Below are 16462 nucleotides of genomic sequence, written 5' to 3'. Positions count from 1 at the left end.
ATCTCTATGTTAGTTTCATGGCCAAAGGGGTACTAATAGCAGGTGGAATAAAGGTTGCTAATCAGTTTACCTTAAAATATGGATCTTATTCTAGATTACCCCGGTGAGCCCAGTGTAATCACAAAGGGTCCCTAAAATGGAAAAAGGCAAAATAGAGAAAGATGGCAGCATGAGGAGGAGGAGTGGGCCCAGCATTGATGATTTTGCTTTGAAGATGGAGACATGGCCAAGAGCCAAGGAAAGCAGGTGATCTCTAGCTAGAAAAGGCAAGAAAATGCATTCTCCTCTAAAAACTCTAGAAGGGCCCCTGCCGGGTGGCTCAAATGGTCGGAGCATCTGCCTGTACACCAAAAAAGGTGTGGGTTCTATCCCCTGTCAGCATGCGTATGAGAGGCAAGCAATCAGTGTTCCTTACATCAATGTCCCCCCCGCCCCTCAAAAAATCAATTTAAACAAACATATCCTTGGGTGAGGATTTAAAAAAGAAGGAATGTAGAAGCCCTGCCGATGCCCTGAATTTAGCCCATTTCAGACTTCTGACTTCCAGACTGTAGAATAATAAATTTATATTATTTAAGCCACCAAATTTGTGGTAATTTGTTAAAACAGCCATAGAAAATTAATACAGTTGCTTCTCTAAGAAATAAAGACATTCTCTTTGACCACAGTATCATTATCACACCTAACAAAATTCACAGTAATACCCTAATAATATCTAATACACCGAGTCCATTTGAAATTTCCCCATAGTTTTTCTTTTTGTTGTTGTTGTTAATCCCCACTTGATATTTTTTCCATTGATTTTTAGAATGGAAGGGAGGGAGGGACAGAGAAAGAGAGAAACATCGATGTGAGAGAGAGAGATTAATTGGTTGTCTCCTCTACATGCCCTGGTAATTGAACCTGCAACTCAGGTCTGTGCCCTTGACCGGGAATCGAACCCAACCCTTCGGTGTATGTGCCGACACTTTAACCACTGGGCCATACCAACCAGGGTTGTAGCTCTCATTTTAAACCAAGATCCAGTCAGACATACATTGTCTATAAGTGTCTCTTAATCTAGCACACATAATCTATCTCTTCCTCCTTTTTATATATCAACGTTTGAAGAGACCAGGCTCATTGATTTGCAATATGTTCTACATTGCAGATTGCTTCTGTATGGTCTTACTTAGCTTGTTCTCTGATTTCTCTGTATTTTCTATAAACTGGACTTTAGTGGAAAGGTTACATTCTTTTTTTTTTTTTAAATCCTCACCCAAGGACATTTTTCCATATTTTGTTCAGATAGAGTGGGAGGGATAGCGAGAGAGAAACATTGACATGAAAGGGACACATCAAGTGTCCACACGACCCACACGACCCAACCAGGGCCGGGGACAAACTGCAACCGTGGTACATGCCCTTAGCGGGAACCAAACCCGGGTCTCTCTGGACCGCAGGCCAACGCTCTAACCGCTGAGCCAAACCGGCCAGGGCAAAAGGTTACATTCTTGACAAACACTTTATGGGAGATACTGCATCACATCAGGAGGCACATAATATTTGTTTTTCTCACTGTTTGCACTGCCAGGTTTAATTCCAGGCTTGAGGTGTTGGCAAGATCTCTCCATTGTTATGGTATGTTTTTCCCTTGCAGTTAGAAGTTTGTGGAGTTACTTTGTTTATTTGAAGCTAGGAGACCTATCTGCTATGAAAGGATACTATGAAAATCAATTTTAAACTTCTAGGAAACCATTTTTTATTCTGGAGTATGACAGACCATATAACCTTAAAAACGTTTGCAATTCCATTACAAAACACCTAGTAACGCTCTATAAAATATACAAAAAAATTTTTTTAAACAAATTTTATTTTAAATACATATCTTGAGTCTCCCTGCCGGTGTGGCTCAGTGGTTGAGCGTCGACCCATGCACCAGGAAGTCGCCTGTTCGATTCCCAGTCAGGGTATATGCCCAGGTTGTGGGCCCAATCCTCAGTAGGGGGCAAGCAGGAAGCAGCCAGTTGATGTTCTCTCTCATCAATGTTTCCATCTCTCCCTCTACATTCCTCTTTCTAAAAAAAATCAGTAAAAGAAAAAAAAATGTTTAAATACATATCTGAGCCTAAAGTAAGGAAAATATCCTCAAGCTATAAATGAAAGAGCAACTGAAAATGAGCAGTGTGCATGTGACTTAGTGCTGTGGCAGTTCTGGGGGCTCTTCTAGTTTCAGTAACCAGAAGACTTGATTTTCATGCTCACTAGGGGCCCAAATACAAAGTATTAGGCCTGTATGGCGTAGAATTAGAGATGAGAATCCCCATGTAAAGCCTGGAGCCTTAAAGACTCATGCTCAGGGAGAGGAGGTGACCATAAAAAATTCCATCCCCTCGTTCAAGGAAACTTCTGTCTCAGCCTGGGCTTTGATTATGTCGGGCCTTAATAGACTAAAGACTTGGAATGCTATTCTGGTGTAATACGTTACCTAGGGGTAGGGGAGAATATCCCCTGGGAATTTAATTAGGGGCCTACTCACATACGGATTTAAGTTGTTTTCATCTGAAATTCCTCAAGCTGAGAAGTAAATATAAAAAATTATTCAGAATGCTTTATACCCTTGGGTAACTGGCAGAAGCCTATGAAAAACTATTCTAAAGGAATAGGTCCACAATCTAAGCCACACCGGATTCCTACAGATAAAGTCCCAATGAAGACAAGGCTCACAATTAAAAAGGGACAAAAAGCACAAGAAAATTAATTTACCATGAAGAATAGTCAGAAATAAGCAACAGGAAATGAGAACTTTAGATATTCAATCTATTGACAATAGTTCATAAAATAAGTTTGTTTATTATTTATTTATTTTTATTATTATTTTTTGGTTCGTGCCCCCTAGCGGGAACCGAACCTGGGACTCTCTGGTCCACAGGCCGACGCCCCAACTGCTGAGCCAAACCTGCCAGGGCAAAATAAGTGTATTTAAACTATTAAATACAGTGATGTGAAAAGATCAGAAAAAAATACTTGGGGGGAGACAGATTTGAAAAGGAACTGAATAGAATGTCTAAAAATTCAGAATATGGTCCTCTGTTCAGGTATTTCTCGAGTACATATCATGAGGCCAAGCATTGAGTAAAATAGGGAAAAAAAAGCAAACAACAAAACCCTGTCTCAAGAAGCTTACATTTTAGTAGGTGGGAAACAGACCAACAAATAGAAACATAATATGCCTGGTAGTAATGACATGAAGAAGAATAAAGCATTTTAAGAGGGTGACAGAGTAATGATGGAACGTACTATGTATTTTTTTTTTTTTTAATATTTTTTCTTTATTGATTTTAGAGAGGGGGGGAGAGAGATAGAAACATCAACGAGAACATCAATTGGCCGTCTCCTACACGCCCCACACTGGGGAGCAGGCCCACAACCTGGGCATGTGCCCTGACTAGGAATCGAACTGGGAACCTCTTGGTGCATGGGTCGATGGTCAACCACTGAGTCACACTGGCCGGGTTTTTGTCTTTTCTTTTTTCTTTCTTGAGGAAGGGACACAGAGAGAGAAATATTGATTTGTTGTTTCACTTATTTATACATTCATTCATTGATTCGTATATGTGCCCTGATCAAAGATCAAATCCACAACCTCAGTGTATCAGGACCATGTTCTAACCAACTGAGCTCCCCAGCCAATTCGTTTTTATTTTTCTTAATAGTTTCATTAGGGAAAGGCTCTTTTGAGTTCTGAAGTGAGGAAGGGAGCAAGCGTTGTGGCTTTTGGGGGAACAAGGAGGCTAACATGACTGGAAAGTGAGTGATGAGGGTAACGGGAGAGAAAAGGCAAGTTATAGTGCAGCAGATTATGTAGGGCCTTATAGTCTATGATAATGACTTGGAATGATAACCTGATGTAACAAATTATGCCAAAATTTAGTAATTTACAACTATTTTATTATGTTCTTGAATTTTGTTAGGAATTAATTTATACTGAGCACAGCAGTGATGGCTTTCTGCTTCACAATGTCTGGGGCTGCAGTTGAGACAATGCAAGAGCTTGGAAGACATGTTGGGGGTGGTGCTGGATGCATCTGAGGACTCATTCACTTACATGTCTTGTGCCTGGGCTGCAAAAACGCAAGAGCACGACTATCTGAAGTGTTTCACATATGACATCCCCCTGAAACTTTGCTTCTTCACAACATGGTGGCCTCAGGGAAGTTGTACTTCTCAGAAAGCATTTCAGACTCCAGACTCAGTGTTCCAGTGGTTAAAGCAGAAGCTGCATTGCTTTTTATTCCCTAGTGGCAGGAGTCACTCTGCACTAGTTCTGCTATACTCTGCTGGTTGAAGCAGTCACAAACTCACCTAGCTTCAAGAGAAAGGGAACTAGACCACTCCCCACTTTTTTTTTAAATGTTTTTATTGATTTTTCCGAGAGAGAGGAAGGGAGAACATGCCTCCTGCACGTCCCCTACTGGGGATCAAGCCCGCAACCTGGACATGTGTCCTGACCAGGAATTGAACTGGGACCTCTCAGTCCAGGGGCGATGCTCAGTCCACTGAGCCACACCTGCCGGGCAAAACCCCCAACTCTTAATGTGAGGAGTTTCAAATAATTTGGGGGGACAGTGTTTATAAATCACCACAGATGCCATTAAAGCATTTTGAGCAAAGGAGTTGATGTGATCTCACTTAAATTTTAGAAAGATCACTCTGGTTTCTCTGTGGAACATAGTAGACTGGAGAGGAATAAGAGTAGAAGCAGAGTTAAAAAGAATTGCAGTTGCCCTGGCCAGTTTGATTCAGTGGTTAGAGCGATGGCCTGCTCACCAGAGTTTGGGATGTGGTTTGGTGGCTGGGGGAAAAGGATAGATAATGATTTTAAAAGGGCAACATGAAGGATCCTTGAGGTAATGGAACTGTTCTGCATCTTGACTGTGGTGGATATATGAATATACAAATATGATGCAATTATACAGAACTGAATACACACAAATGAATACAAGTAAAACTGAGGAAATCTGAATAATATCTGTACATTATATCAATGTTGATACCCTGGTCATGACATCATATGATAGTTTTTAAGATGGTACCATTGAAGAAAACTAGGTAAAGGGTACATGGAATCTTTCTATCTTTCTGTATAGTTGTTTTTTGTTTTTGTTTTTTATCCTCACCCGAGGACATTTTTTCCATTTTTTGTTCAGGTAGAGTGGTAAGGAGAGAGGGGAACAGAGAGAGAGAGAGAGAACAACCGAGGTACGCGCCCTTAGCGGGAACTGAACCCAGGTCTCTCAGGACCACAGGCCAATGCTCTAACCGCTGAGCCAAACCGGCCAGGGCTCTGTATTAGTTTTTTAAACTTCATATGCATGTATAATTATCTGAAAGTAAAAAATTGAATTAAAAAATAAAATAGGGCCCTGGTTGGTGTTGCTCGGTGATTAGATCATTGGCCCATAGACCAAAGTGTCGTGGATTCGATTCCCAGTCAGGAGCTCATACCTGGGTTGCAGGTTCAATCTCTGGCCCTAGTTGGGGCACATGCAGGAGGCAACCAATCACTGTGCCTCTCTCACATGGATGTTTTTCTCTCTCTCTCTCCCCACTCCCTCTCTCCCTTTCACTCACTCTAAAAATCAATGGAAAAAATATCCTCGGGTGAGGATTAGAAAAAAAATAGGGACAAAATATTAAGATTTGACCTTTGTTTATTATCATCTTCTATACTTATTTCCATGTTGGAACATTTCATAATAAAGAGAACATGAAGTCTCTTCAGTGTGGACAGCGATAGAAGTCTCTTCAGCTTTATATTGCAACCATTTGGAAGGTGGATTAGAGGGAGAGAAATCAGTAAGAAAAATAGTATAAACATAAGAAATGAAAATGTTTTTGCTTATTTATGAGCAAGGTGTATATATATTTTTAAAGGTGCTTTCATTTCTACTTAGATTTTGAAACCAAAATACTGTTTTAAAACTTGTTTTGTATTGGTAAAGAAATACTATTTTGCTTTTAAGGACTATTATGTTGCCCGACCAGTGTGGCTAAGTGGTTGAACGTCAACCCATGCACCAAGAGGTCACTGGTTCGGTTCCCAGTTCAGGGCACAGGCCCGGGTTGTGGGCCCAATCTCTGGTGGGGGACATGCAGGAGGCAACCAATCGATGTTCTCTCATTGATGTTTCTATCTCTCTCTCCTTTCTTATCTCTCTAAAAAATCAATAAAGAAAATAAAATTTTTTTAAAGGTCTATTTTGTCTTGTTCAATATAAATACTGAGATCTTTATGAAGTAACATGGTCTTCTAGACTGTTGCTACTTTAAACTTTTAAAGTATTGTTATTATAGAATTAAATTTCATCACTTTTGAGAATTGGAGGCTTTTTGACTTAGCTGACAATTTAAATTTTTTTATTAATCCTCTGGTATAAATGAGAGAACAAAAATATAAAGGACCTTGTGCTTTGCCTAATAAATAGCGGGCACTCTTAGATGCTAATTTATTTTGCTTTCCCTTCATTCTCTTCCCTCTCAGGATCCTCCAAGTCTTTTTTGCAGACTTGGATTTTGGTTTGGGGTTAACAGTGAGTTGAGTCAGAAACCTAACAATCATGGATCTAGAACTGTGTTACCATCTGGCCATTCTTGTTTTTTGTTTTGTTTTTTTGTTGTTGTTGTTTTACAACAATTATGTTAAATCTGGGTATTTTTCTGTTGTAATTGTTGGACACAATTAACTGTTCTTTTCTTGAAACTCTCCTTTAATTTGTTGTACCATGCTTTCCTAGTTTTCCCATAGCTCTCTGACCAAGACAGCCCTTAAATGTAGGTATTGCTTTGTCCATAGTTCTATCCTTGACCCTTTCCCTCTAACTATATATTCTTTTTTTTTTTCTTGGGGTTTCACTCATCCCCATACATTACTTGAATCACCTCCTTTACCCATTCAAATATTTATCTCCAGCTCTGGTCTGATTTTTGGTGCTATTGTTTATGTGCCATGTATCCACCTATTTATTGGCTATCTTTTTTTTTCTTACTAAGGCCGCTGGATATTTTTATTTATTATTACTTTTTTATTTCTTACAGATGTTTCTCCTTTTCTCCCCATTGACACCCTCCTCCGGATCCCATTACACTCCTCTCCCCCATTGGCTATCTTAACTTTGATTTCATATGGGCACTTCTGGCAGTTTTCTGTTAGAATATGTTCAGTTTAAGTAACAAAAAAAACCTTGCTCATACTGGCTTAAACATTAAGGGGATTTATTGGCCTATATAACAGGAATCCAGGTCTAGTTTTAGGGTAGTTTGATCTGGTGGCACAGCTGTATAATTAGCTTTCATCTCAGTGCTCTATTGTGCAGTGTCTGCTTTATCTGCAAGCTGTCTTCCTTCATGGTCACAAGGCTAGGGCTACATATTTTCTCATTTATATTCAGAGGAAGAGAATAGAATTGATTGGACTTGGTGACTTAGATTTAAGAGTCAAGAAAAGTCAAATGATTCCCAGGGTTCCAGCTTTTGCCTCTGAATAAATTGAATTTTCTTCACTGAAATATGGGAAAGAAAAGCAGAATATAGGAAGGCAGAAAAAATTAGTTCATGTAAACAAGTACTTATTTTAGTTATATGCACATTTGTCTCCTATCAGAATAAAATTGTTAAAAATAATTACCTAATCTTCTTTCACCATTATTCCTAGCACCTAACCCTGAACTGGCACATAATACATATTTAATATTTGGGGTGAAGAGGAATGAATATAAGTGTAAATACAATACTGCTTCTTAAGATTATCTAGCTCTGCCCTGAGCAGACGCCAAAATACTGAACTTACAAATGTTCCTCATTTAAAAATTATGTGGATACTGTCACTAATGGCAATTATAATGACAGTAAGGCAGTATTTACACAAAACCCCAAGAAGACTAGGCTTATCTGAGTTTTTGGTGGCTTTGTGTTCAGAATTCTTTGTAAGTAAAGTTATGTAGAATCCAAACTCATATTTCTTTTATTTTTTTATTTTTTTTAGAGAGAGAGGAGGGGAGAAAGAGATGCATCAATTGGTTGCCTCCTGCACACCCCCTACTGGGGATCGAGATTGAAACCCGGGCATGTGCCTTGACTGGGAATTGAACTGGAACCTCTCCGTCCATGGGATGAAGCTCAATCCACTGAGCCACACTGGCTGGGCCAAACTCATATTTCTAATGTATGTGTTCATAGTTTAAACAGACAAATGTCTTGACAGTACCAACTATTGAATTATTTAAATCACTTGGCATTTAGGGTGTTTTTTGTGAAGTTATGATGTTTGAATATTAGTTCTAACACATTTTACAGTGTAGACTCTACACAGTATACAGTGTAGAAGTTAAATGGCGGGGGTATAGATATTAGTTGGCCATAAATTCTTCCTCTGCCTCATACAGCTGTTTGCAGGGAGATGTACTGTATAATAGATTTTTGAAGTGAGCTAGGCCAGTGTTGGAATTTCAGAGTTACTAAATCTTTGCAATCTTGGGCTACTTGCTTTGACACTTTTCCCACCTGTAAAGTAGGGATATTACTTCTTACTTATTAAATAAGAACACGTGATAAAGTGCCTAGTAGCATATTTAGCTTTTTTTAAAATTTCCTTTATTGATTTTAGAGAGAGAAGATGGGAGAGGGAGAGAAAGATAGAAACATTGATTGGCCGCCTCCTACACACCATACCCCTTACTGGAGATGTGCCCTGGCTGGGAATCAAACTGGCAACCTCTTGGTGCATGGGTTGATGCTCAACCATGGAGCCATACCAGCCGGGCACATGTTTAGCTTTTAAGCAGCTATGTGAGAATATGTTATTATTAGTTATTATTAGTAGCCCATATGAAACAAAAAAGGTTGGTTAGGCTCTAATAGGCAACATACAACATTCATTTTACAGAATATTTGTTTTGCTCTTTGGAGAGGAACTTTTGTGTGACGTTTATGTCGAATGTTATTTGTACAGCTTTATTGGAGTATAAGTGTACGATTCAGTCATTTTTTTTCCTAGTAAATTTACAGAATTGTGCACATTCCAAATTTAGAACATTTTCATCACCCCAAAAAGATCACTTGTGCCTTTTTGTTGTTGTTGTTAATCCTCACCTGAGGATAATTTTTCCATCTTTTTTTTTTTTTAAGAGAGAGAGAAGGGAGGGAGGAAGTTGGGAGGAGAGAGAGAAAAATCGGTGTGAGAGAAAGACATCAATTGGTTACCTCATGAACGACCCAACTGGGGATTGAACCTGCAACTGGAGTACGTGCCCTTGACCGTGAATTGAATCCACAACTCTTTGGGCCACAGGCCTGTGCTCTAACTGCTGAACCAAATCGGCCAGGGCATTTGTGCCATTTTATTCAGTCTGTTACATTGGATTTAAAAAAATTTTCTATTGTGACAAAATATACATAACATAACATTTACCATTTTAACCATTTTTACGTGTACAAAATTCAACAGCTTTAAGTACACTCACAGTATTGTACAATCATAACCACTGTCTTTTTGAAGAACTTTTTTTCATCCCGGAGACTCTATTTTCATTAAATAATAACTCCTCACTCCCTTTTCTCCACCTCCAGCTACTGGTAATCTCTCTTCTACTTTCTGTCTGTGAATTTACCTATTCTAGATACTTCAAATAAGTAGAACTATAAAATATTTGTCCTTCTATGTCCTTTACTTAGCATAATGTTTTTAAGATTCATTCATGTTTCTTTGGATTTTAGGCAGGCATGGTTGTGATATATAAAGTTGGAGCTTACGGATCAGTAAAGTCGAGTGGGCAAGGAGCCTTGGCTGATGCAACTGAATTGGTTGAGCATCATCCTGTGCACCAAAAGGTTTCTGGTTCTATTCCCGGTCAGGGCACATGCCTGGGTTACGGGTTCAACCTCTGGTAGGGTGTGTGCAGGAGGCAGCTGATCAATGTTCAATCTCATTCTCTCCCTTTCCCTTCTCTCTCTCAAAATCAATTTTTAAAACCTTTTTTTAAAAAAGTGGGCAAGGAGTCCTCAACAGTGTGGCTTGGTTGGTTGGTTGTCCTCCTTTGAACCGAGAGGTCACCAATTCAATTCCCTGCCAAGGCACATGCCCAGGTTGTGGGCTCCATCCCCAGTAGGGGGCGTGCAGGAGGCAGCCAATCAGTGTTTCTCTCTCTCCCTTCCTCTCTCAAAAAAAAAAAATAAAAAAAAAGCAGCCCTGGCCGGTTTGGTTCAGCGGTTAGAGTGTTGGCCTGTGGTCCAGAGAGACCTGGGTTTGGTTCCCGCTAAGGGCATGTACCTCGGTTGCAGTTTGTCCCCAGCCCTGGTTGGATCGTGCAGGTGGCAACCACTCTGTGTGTCCCTTTCACGTCGATGTTTCTCTCTCTCTCTCTCTCTCTCTCTCTCTCTGTTCCTCTCTCTCCCTCCCACTCTTCCTGAACAAGAAATGGAAAAATGTCCTCGGTTAAGGATTAAAAAAAAAAAATCAATAAAAACATTTAGAAAAAAGAGTGGGCAAGGAATTTGGGACAACATGGATGGACCTTGAGCGTATTATGCTAAGTGAGAGAGACGGAGAAAGACAAATACCATAAGATCTCACTCATATGAAATATTAATAAATAAACAAAACTCATAGATGCAGACAACAGGTTAGTGGTTATCAGAGAGGAAGAGGTTGGGAGGAGGGTGAAATAGGTAAAGGGGGTCAGTCAGTTGCATGGGTATAGGTGAAAATTAGACATTTGGTGGTGAGCACAGTGACATCTATAACATGTCAAATTATAATATTGTATACTTGAAACTTACTATAAACAAATGTTACCTCTATTTTAAAAGAGACAGAAGGTGGACAAGGAAAATTTGGTCAGAGTTCTCAAGCCATCTATTGGGAAAGATTACCTTAGACATTCAGATATTTGGTTCTGCTTTCTCCCAATTTCCAATGTATCTGTTTGTTTCCTTGGAGTATAATAAGGGGGACTTATTTGAACTGCTTTCACCTGTTTGTATAACTCTGCGTTGAAGAAGCCAGGATAATGATGGCATCCCAGACTCCATTCAGCTCTAGGTTATTGAGTTTTGTCATATACTTTCACTGCTTGTGAATATAATTTATCTCAAAACTTAAAACACTATACTGTATTAAATTTGTATGTCTTTCTGTATACTTTTCTGAAGTTCTTTTTGCGTCTAGGTGTATAATCATTTGAGTGACAGACTATTCGCACCCTCTGCAATTGCTGGTATTTCCATTTATACTCTCAACATGAGGTGTTGATCAAGTTACCTGAGACATTGTTACTGCTGAGTTGGGGCTTAATTTTTGATGTTCTGTATAACATTCAACCTTCCAGTCAATCCATCAGGGGCTATTTTACAATGTAAACTACTTCAGAATTAACACATGTCAAAATAACAAATGTTTTGGGGACCTGTAGCTAAATAATCTTTATATATGCTATAATATCTCATATCTGAAATTGTTAAGAGAGGACTAAGAGAATATGGAGAAATTGGAACCCTCATACACTGCTGGTGGTAATTTAAAATGGTGTAGCTACTTTGGAAAATAGTCCTTCAAAATGTTAAAACAAAGAGTTACCATAGGACCCAGCAATTCTGCTTCTAGGTATATACCCAGAGAATTGAAAACATATGTCTACATAAAAACTGTACACAAAAGTTCATAGTAGCATTATTCATTATAGCAAAAGAGAAGAAAAAACAAATGTCCATCAGTTGATAAATGAATAAACAGAATATGATATATCCATACAAGGGAATACTATTCAGCCTTAAAAAGATGTGAAGTCATGATATATACTACAACATGAATGCACCTTTAAAAACAATACTAAGTGTCCTGGCCGGTTTGGCTCAGCAGTTAGGGTGTCGGTCTGTGGTCCAGAGAGACCTGGGCTCAGTTCCCGCTAAGGGCGTGTACCTCAGTTGCAGTTTGTTCCCGGCCCTGGTTGGTCGTCCGGGTGGCAGCCACTCGATGTGTCCCTTTCACGTCAATGTTTCTCTCTCTCTCTTCCTCTCTCTCCCTCCCACTCTGAACAAAAAGTAGAAAAACATCCTCGGGTGAGGATTTAAAAAAAAAAAAACCTCAGTGAAAGAAGCCAGTCACTAATGACCACTTGTGATTTCATTTATATAAAAAGTTTAAAATAGGCAAATTAAGAGACAAAGTAAATTAGTGGGGAACAAAGATGGGGATGGGAGGGAAGGAGAATGACTGCTAATGGGAATGGGTTTTTTAGGGGGAAGATGATGAAATGTTCTAAATATTGATTGTGGTGATGCTTGCACAGCTCTGTGAATATACTAAAAACTTTAAATTGGCCCTGGCCAGTTTGGCTCAGCAGTTAGATTGTCAGCCCACGTACCAGAGAGTCCTTGGTTCGGTTCCCACTAAGGGCACGTACCTCGGTTGCAGTTTGTACCCGGTCCCAGTTGGGGTTATGTGGGTGGTAACCACTCGATGTGTCTCTCTCACATCAATGTTTCTCTTTCTCTCTCTTCCTCCTGCTACATCTGAAGATAAATGCAAAAGTGTCCTCAAGTGAGGATTTAAAAAAACCTTTAAATTGGATTGGTGAATTGTATGATATGTGAACTGTATCTCAATAAAGCTATTCTTTGAAAAAGAGAATTAAGAAACACTAAAAAAAGTCAGAGCTCTGGGTTCTGACTTTTCTCTGGTCTCCAAAAGATCTTTTTCCTCTTATTGGAAATTTTTTTGTTGGTTACTCTTTTTCCTTATTATAACCAGCAAATAATTGAATAGCAATTATTTTACTGTGCACTATAAGAAGGAAGATGCCACAAGCACATACTTTTTTTTTTGCGAGAGTACCAATTAACGTTGGTAGTCTTTTCCATCCTACTACTTGAGTTTGTGAATTATTGGGCCTAATCTCATATTTTAGGTATGGAAGTCATAGCCCAAGGGTATAAAAATTAAATTTTGTTTAGCACCTTCTAAGTTTCCACTTTTACAGATGAAGTTGAGACTTGGGGGGAGATAAAATAACTTATTAACATTTTTATCTTGTAAAAGTAAGTAGCAGTTTGAACCTGTTTCTATGACTCAAAAAAACTTTTTATCCAGTGCCTCAGCTATTTCCTACTATGAAAACAGCCCTGGATTTAAAAGTGTTGGAGAAATTCTGCATTTAGATTTTGTTGCTATGAAAGTCAAAATGAGAAGGGAAAATGATAGCTTGTCTTTAATCATTTTGCTGTATTAGTAGAGAAAATATTACCTCTTAGCAGCTTTAGCACTTGAGTTCTTCATTAAGCAAAGCCAAGTATTTTAAGATATTGCATCTGTATCTTTAGAACTGAGGACAAATAACAATGGGCCCCTCTGATCCTTGCTATATTCAGACAACTGAGGCTTCCTGTTAGATGCTCTTTGTCTAATTCATCTTTCTTATATTTCTGTCTTTATAAGATAGGCCAATTCAAGATAATGTCTGTGTGACCTGAAGAGCTTCCAATTCATAAGAGTCTTCTCCAGGAGACAAATTTGGTATGAGAGTTAAAACCAAAGCATCAGACTTTGAGCATGCATGCATGCACAAAAAGCCAGTCACAAAGGAATGTTTCTTTTTGAGATATGTAGGCTCTTAGTAGAGCATCCAGGTGAGGGTAGTGTTAGGTGTCAGGCCTCTCTACAGTAAGGATCTAATTGGAGAGTATTTGTAAGTTTCTTTAGTTTCTAGGAAGATACAGGGGAGGTTAGCTGAGTTAACTTTGAGTCTTCATGTATATATTTATGATTCTCCTTAATACCTTTACCACCCACCTTCTTTTTTTATAGACTAAGGGACTTTATTCTGATATCACTTGTATTTTTCTTTCCACAGGATGGATAGAATGACAGAAGATGCTCTTCATCTGAATCTGTTGAAGCGGAGCTTGGACCCAGCAGATGAGCGAGATGATGTCCTGGCCAAGCGACTCAAAATGGAGGGGCATGAGGCTATGGAACGTCTGAAAATGTTGGCACTGCTCAAACGGAAAGATTTAGCAAATCTTGAGGTGCCTCATGAGTTACCCACCAAACAGGATGGCAGTGGTGTCAAGGGCTATGAAGAGAAACTCAATGGGAATCTCAGGCCTCATGGAGACAGCAGGACTGCTGGAAGGCCAGGCAAAGAAAACATCAATGATGAGCCTGTGGATATGAGTGCTAGACGGAGGTATGGCTTGGTTCAGCTGCCTCCAGGGACAAGGTCTCATAAATTAAGCCTCTGAAAATGGAATGAATTCCAATGGGTGGAGGTTTTTTTCATCCTAAAGTTTGAAAGAAGACAGTCTATTCCATAAGGCTTGACCCTGAATTCCTCTCATTTCCAAACTAGATGCCTCAAAAATTTGCTTAGCATACAGAGAATCAGAGTTTTTACCCTTTAAGTAGTTGCACTGGTCAGGTAGCTCAGCTGGTTAGAGCATTGTCCCAATGCTCCAATCCCCGCTCAGGGCACATGCAAGAGGCAGCCAATGAATGCATAAAAATGAGTAGAACAGCAAATTGATGTCTCTCTCTTTTTCTAAAATCAGTTTTTTAAAATTTATATTAAAAAAAAGATAAAATAGTCCTGGCCGGTTTGGCTCAGCGGTTGGAGCGTCGACCTGCAGTCCAGAGAGACCTGGGTTCAGTTCCCGCTAAGGGCACGTACCTCAGTTGCACTTTTTCCCTGGCCCTGGTTGGGTTGTGCGGGTGGCGGCCACTCGGTGTGTCCCTTTCACATCAATGTTTCTCTCTCTCTCTTTTTCTCTCTCTCCCTCCCACTCTATCTGAACAAAAAATGGAAAAAGTGTCCTCAGGTGAGGATGAAAAAAAAAAAAAAAATAGTCATTTCTGGATAACGGAGGCACTGTAGTGCTGGTACCCCAATTAAAAGAGTTCATAGCCCTGGCTGGTTTGGCTCAGCAGTAGAGCATTGGCCCGTAGACCAATGAGTCCCAGGTTCAATTCCAGCCAAGAGCACGTACCTCGGTTGTGGTTCATCCCCGGCCCTTGTCAGGGTGTGAGAGGCAACCAGTCAATGTACCCCTCTCATGTCAGTGTTTTTCTCTCTCTTGCCCTGTCCATCTCCCTGAAGATAAATAGAAAAATATCCTTGGGTGAGGATGAAAATAAAGATAAAAATAAGCCCTGGCTGGTTTTGCTCAGTGGTTAGAGCATTGGCCCACAGACCAGAGAGTCCTGGGTTCAGTTTCCACTAAGGGCATGTACCTTGGTTGCAGTTTGTCCCCAGTCCTGGTTGGGGTCATGTGGGTGGCAACCACTCGATGTGTCTCTGTCACATTGATGTTTCTCTCTCTTCCTCCCTCTTCCCCTCCCGCTCTATCTGAAGATAAATGCAAAAATGTCCTCGGGTGAGGATAAAAAAATAAAAAATAAATTAAAAAATAAAAGTGAGTTCATATAGCCCGGCTGGTGTGGCTCAGTGGACTGAGCATCATCTCATGGACTGAGAGGTCCTGGTTCAGTGCCCAGTCAGGGCACATGCTCTGGTTGCAGGCTCCATCCCTAGTAGGGGGCATGCAGGAGGCAGCCGATAGATGTTTCTCTTTCATATCGATGTTTCTTTCTCTCTCTAAAAAATAAATAAAAACATTAAAAAATAATAAAAATAAAAGTGAGTTAATTTATACTTTCACTATAACCTTATGGCTATTTTAGGAGGAAAAAACAGCCTTTTCTTCAGATCATCATGGGAGTTTTAGGATCTGTTTATTATGGAGTCCCAGCTTTTATTACATCAAAAAACATGGGCCCAGCTTTTCTTGTGCAAACAAGGAAATTATCTTCGTGTGGTAATTCTCTGCATTCTTGCTTCATTTGTGCCACTTTCCCCAACATAAGCATACACATTCTCTTGTGCATATACACTCATGCTTGTGCTCTATTTCTCTCGTACATATGTAGCACAAGCACACATTTTCACGGGCTTTTTTTTTCTGGTGTCTGTATTTAAAACTGGAGCACACACTAAGAAAAGGTTCCTAGAACTGGCTTAAGGCCCTATCTTGACAGTGAATCACGGAATAGACAAACCCTAGTTTTAAGAACATTCAGTTTATTATGGTTCAAAAACAGCTGATAGATATGAGAATTAGACTTACTCTTCAGTGTCCAGTTGCCTTCCAGCTGACCTTCTAACTTTGTCCTAGAATTTATCTAAAGCTGCTGGATTGATGGAGAAAGAAGAAAGGAGGAGGGCCCTGGCCTGTTTGGCTCAGTGGTTAGTCGGCCCATGGACCGAAGGGTCTCGGTTCAATTTCCAGTCAAGGGCACATACTTGGGTTGCAGGTTCAATCCCTGGCCCTTGTTGGGGTCAAGTAGAGGAGGCAGCCAATCTGTCTCTCACATTGATGTTTCTCTCTCTCTCTTCCTTTCCCTCTCTCTTCTCCCACCCCTTCTCTCTCTCCCTCC

General features: G+C 39.9%; 1 protein-coding gene across 3 annotated transcripts in view; it reads left to right on the top strand.

Annotated features, from left to right (window-relative positions):
• GATAD2B (GATA zinc finger domain containing 2B) overlaps window positions 1-16462 on the top strand; it is a 104829-nt gene that overhangs the window by 71808 nt on the left and 16559 nt on the right. The window contains exons 1-2 of one of the 3 annotated variants that reach the window (XM_036272117.1): window positions 9768-9867; window positions 13884-14219. In XM_036272117.1, coding sequence (XP_036128010.1) covers window positions 9827-9867; window positions 13884-14219 — 377 coding nt within the window. In that variant the 5' untranslated portion in view covers window positions 9768-9826. Of the gene's footprint in view, window positions 1-9767; window positions 9868-13468; window positions 13547-13883; window positions 14220-16462 lie in introns of those variants that run through there. The other 2 variants (XM_036272119.1, XM_036272118.1) reach the window with 2 other exon arrangements.

Source organism: Molossus molossus, unplaced genomic scaffold (genome assembly GCF_014108415.1).
Source record: "Molossus molossus isolate mMolMol1 unplaced genomic scaffold, mMolMol1.p scaffold_m16_p_20, whole genome shotgun sequence".
Classification (NCBI taxonomy): Eukaryota; Metazoa; Chordata; class Mammalia; order Chiroptera; family Molossidae; genus Molossus; species Molossus molossus.
This window is presented reverse-complemented; position numbering and strand designations above follow the sequence as displayed.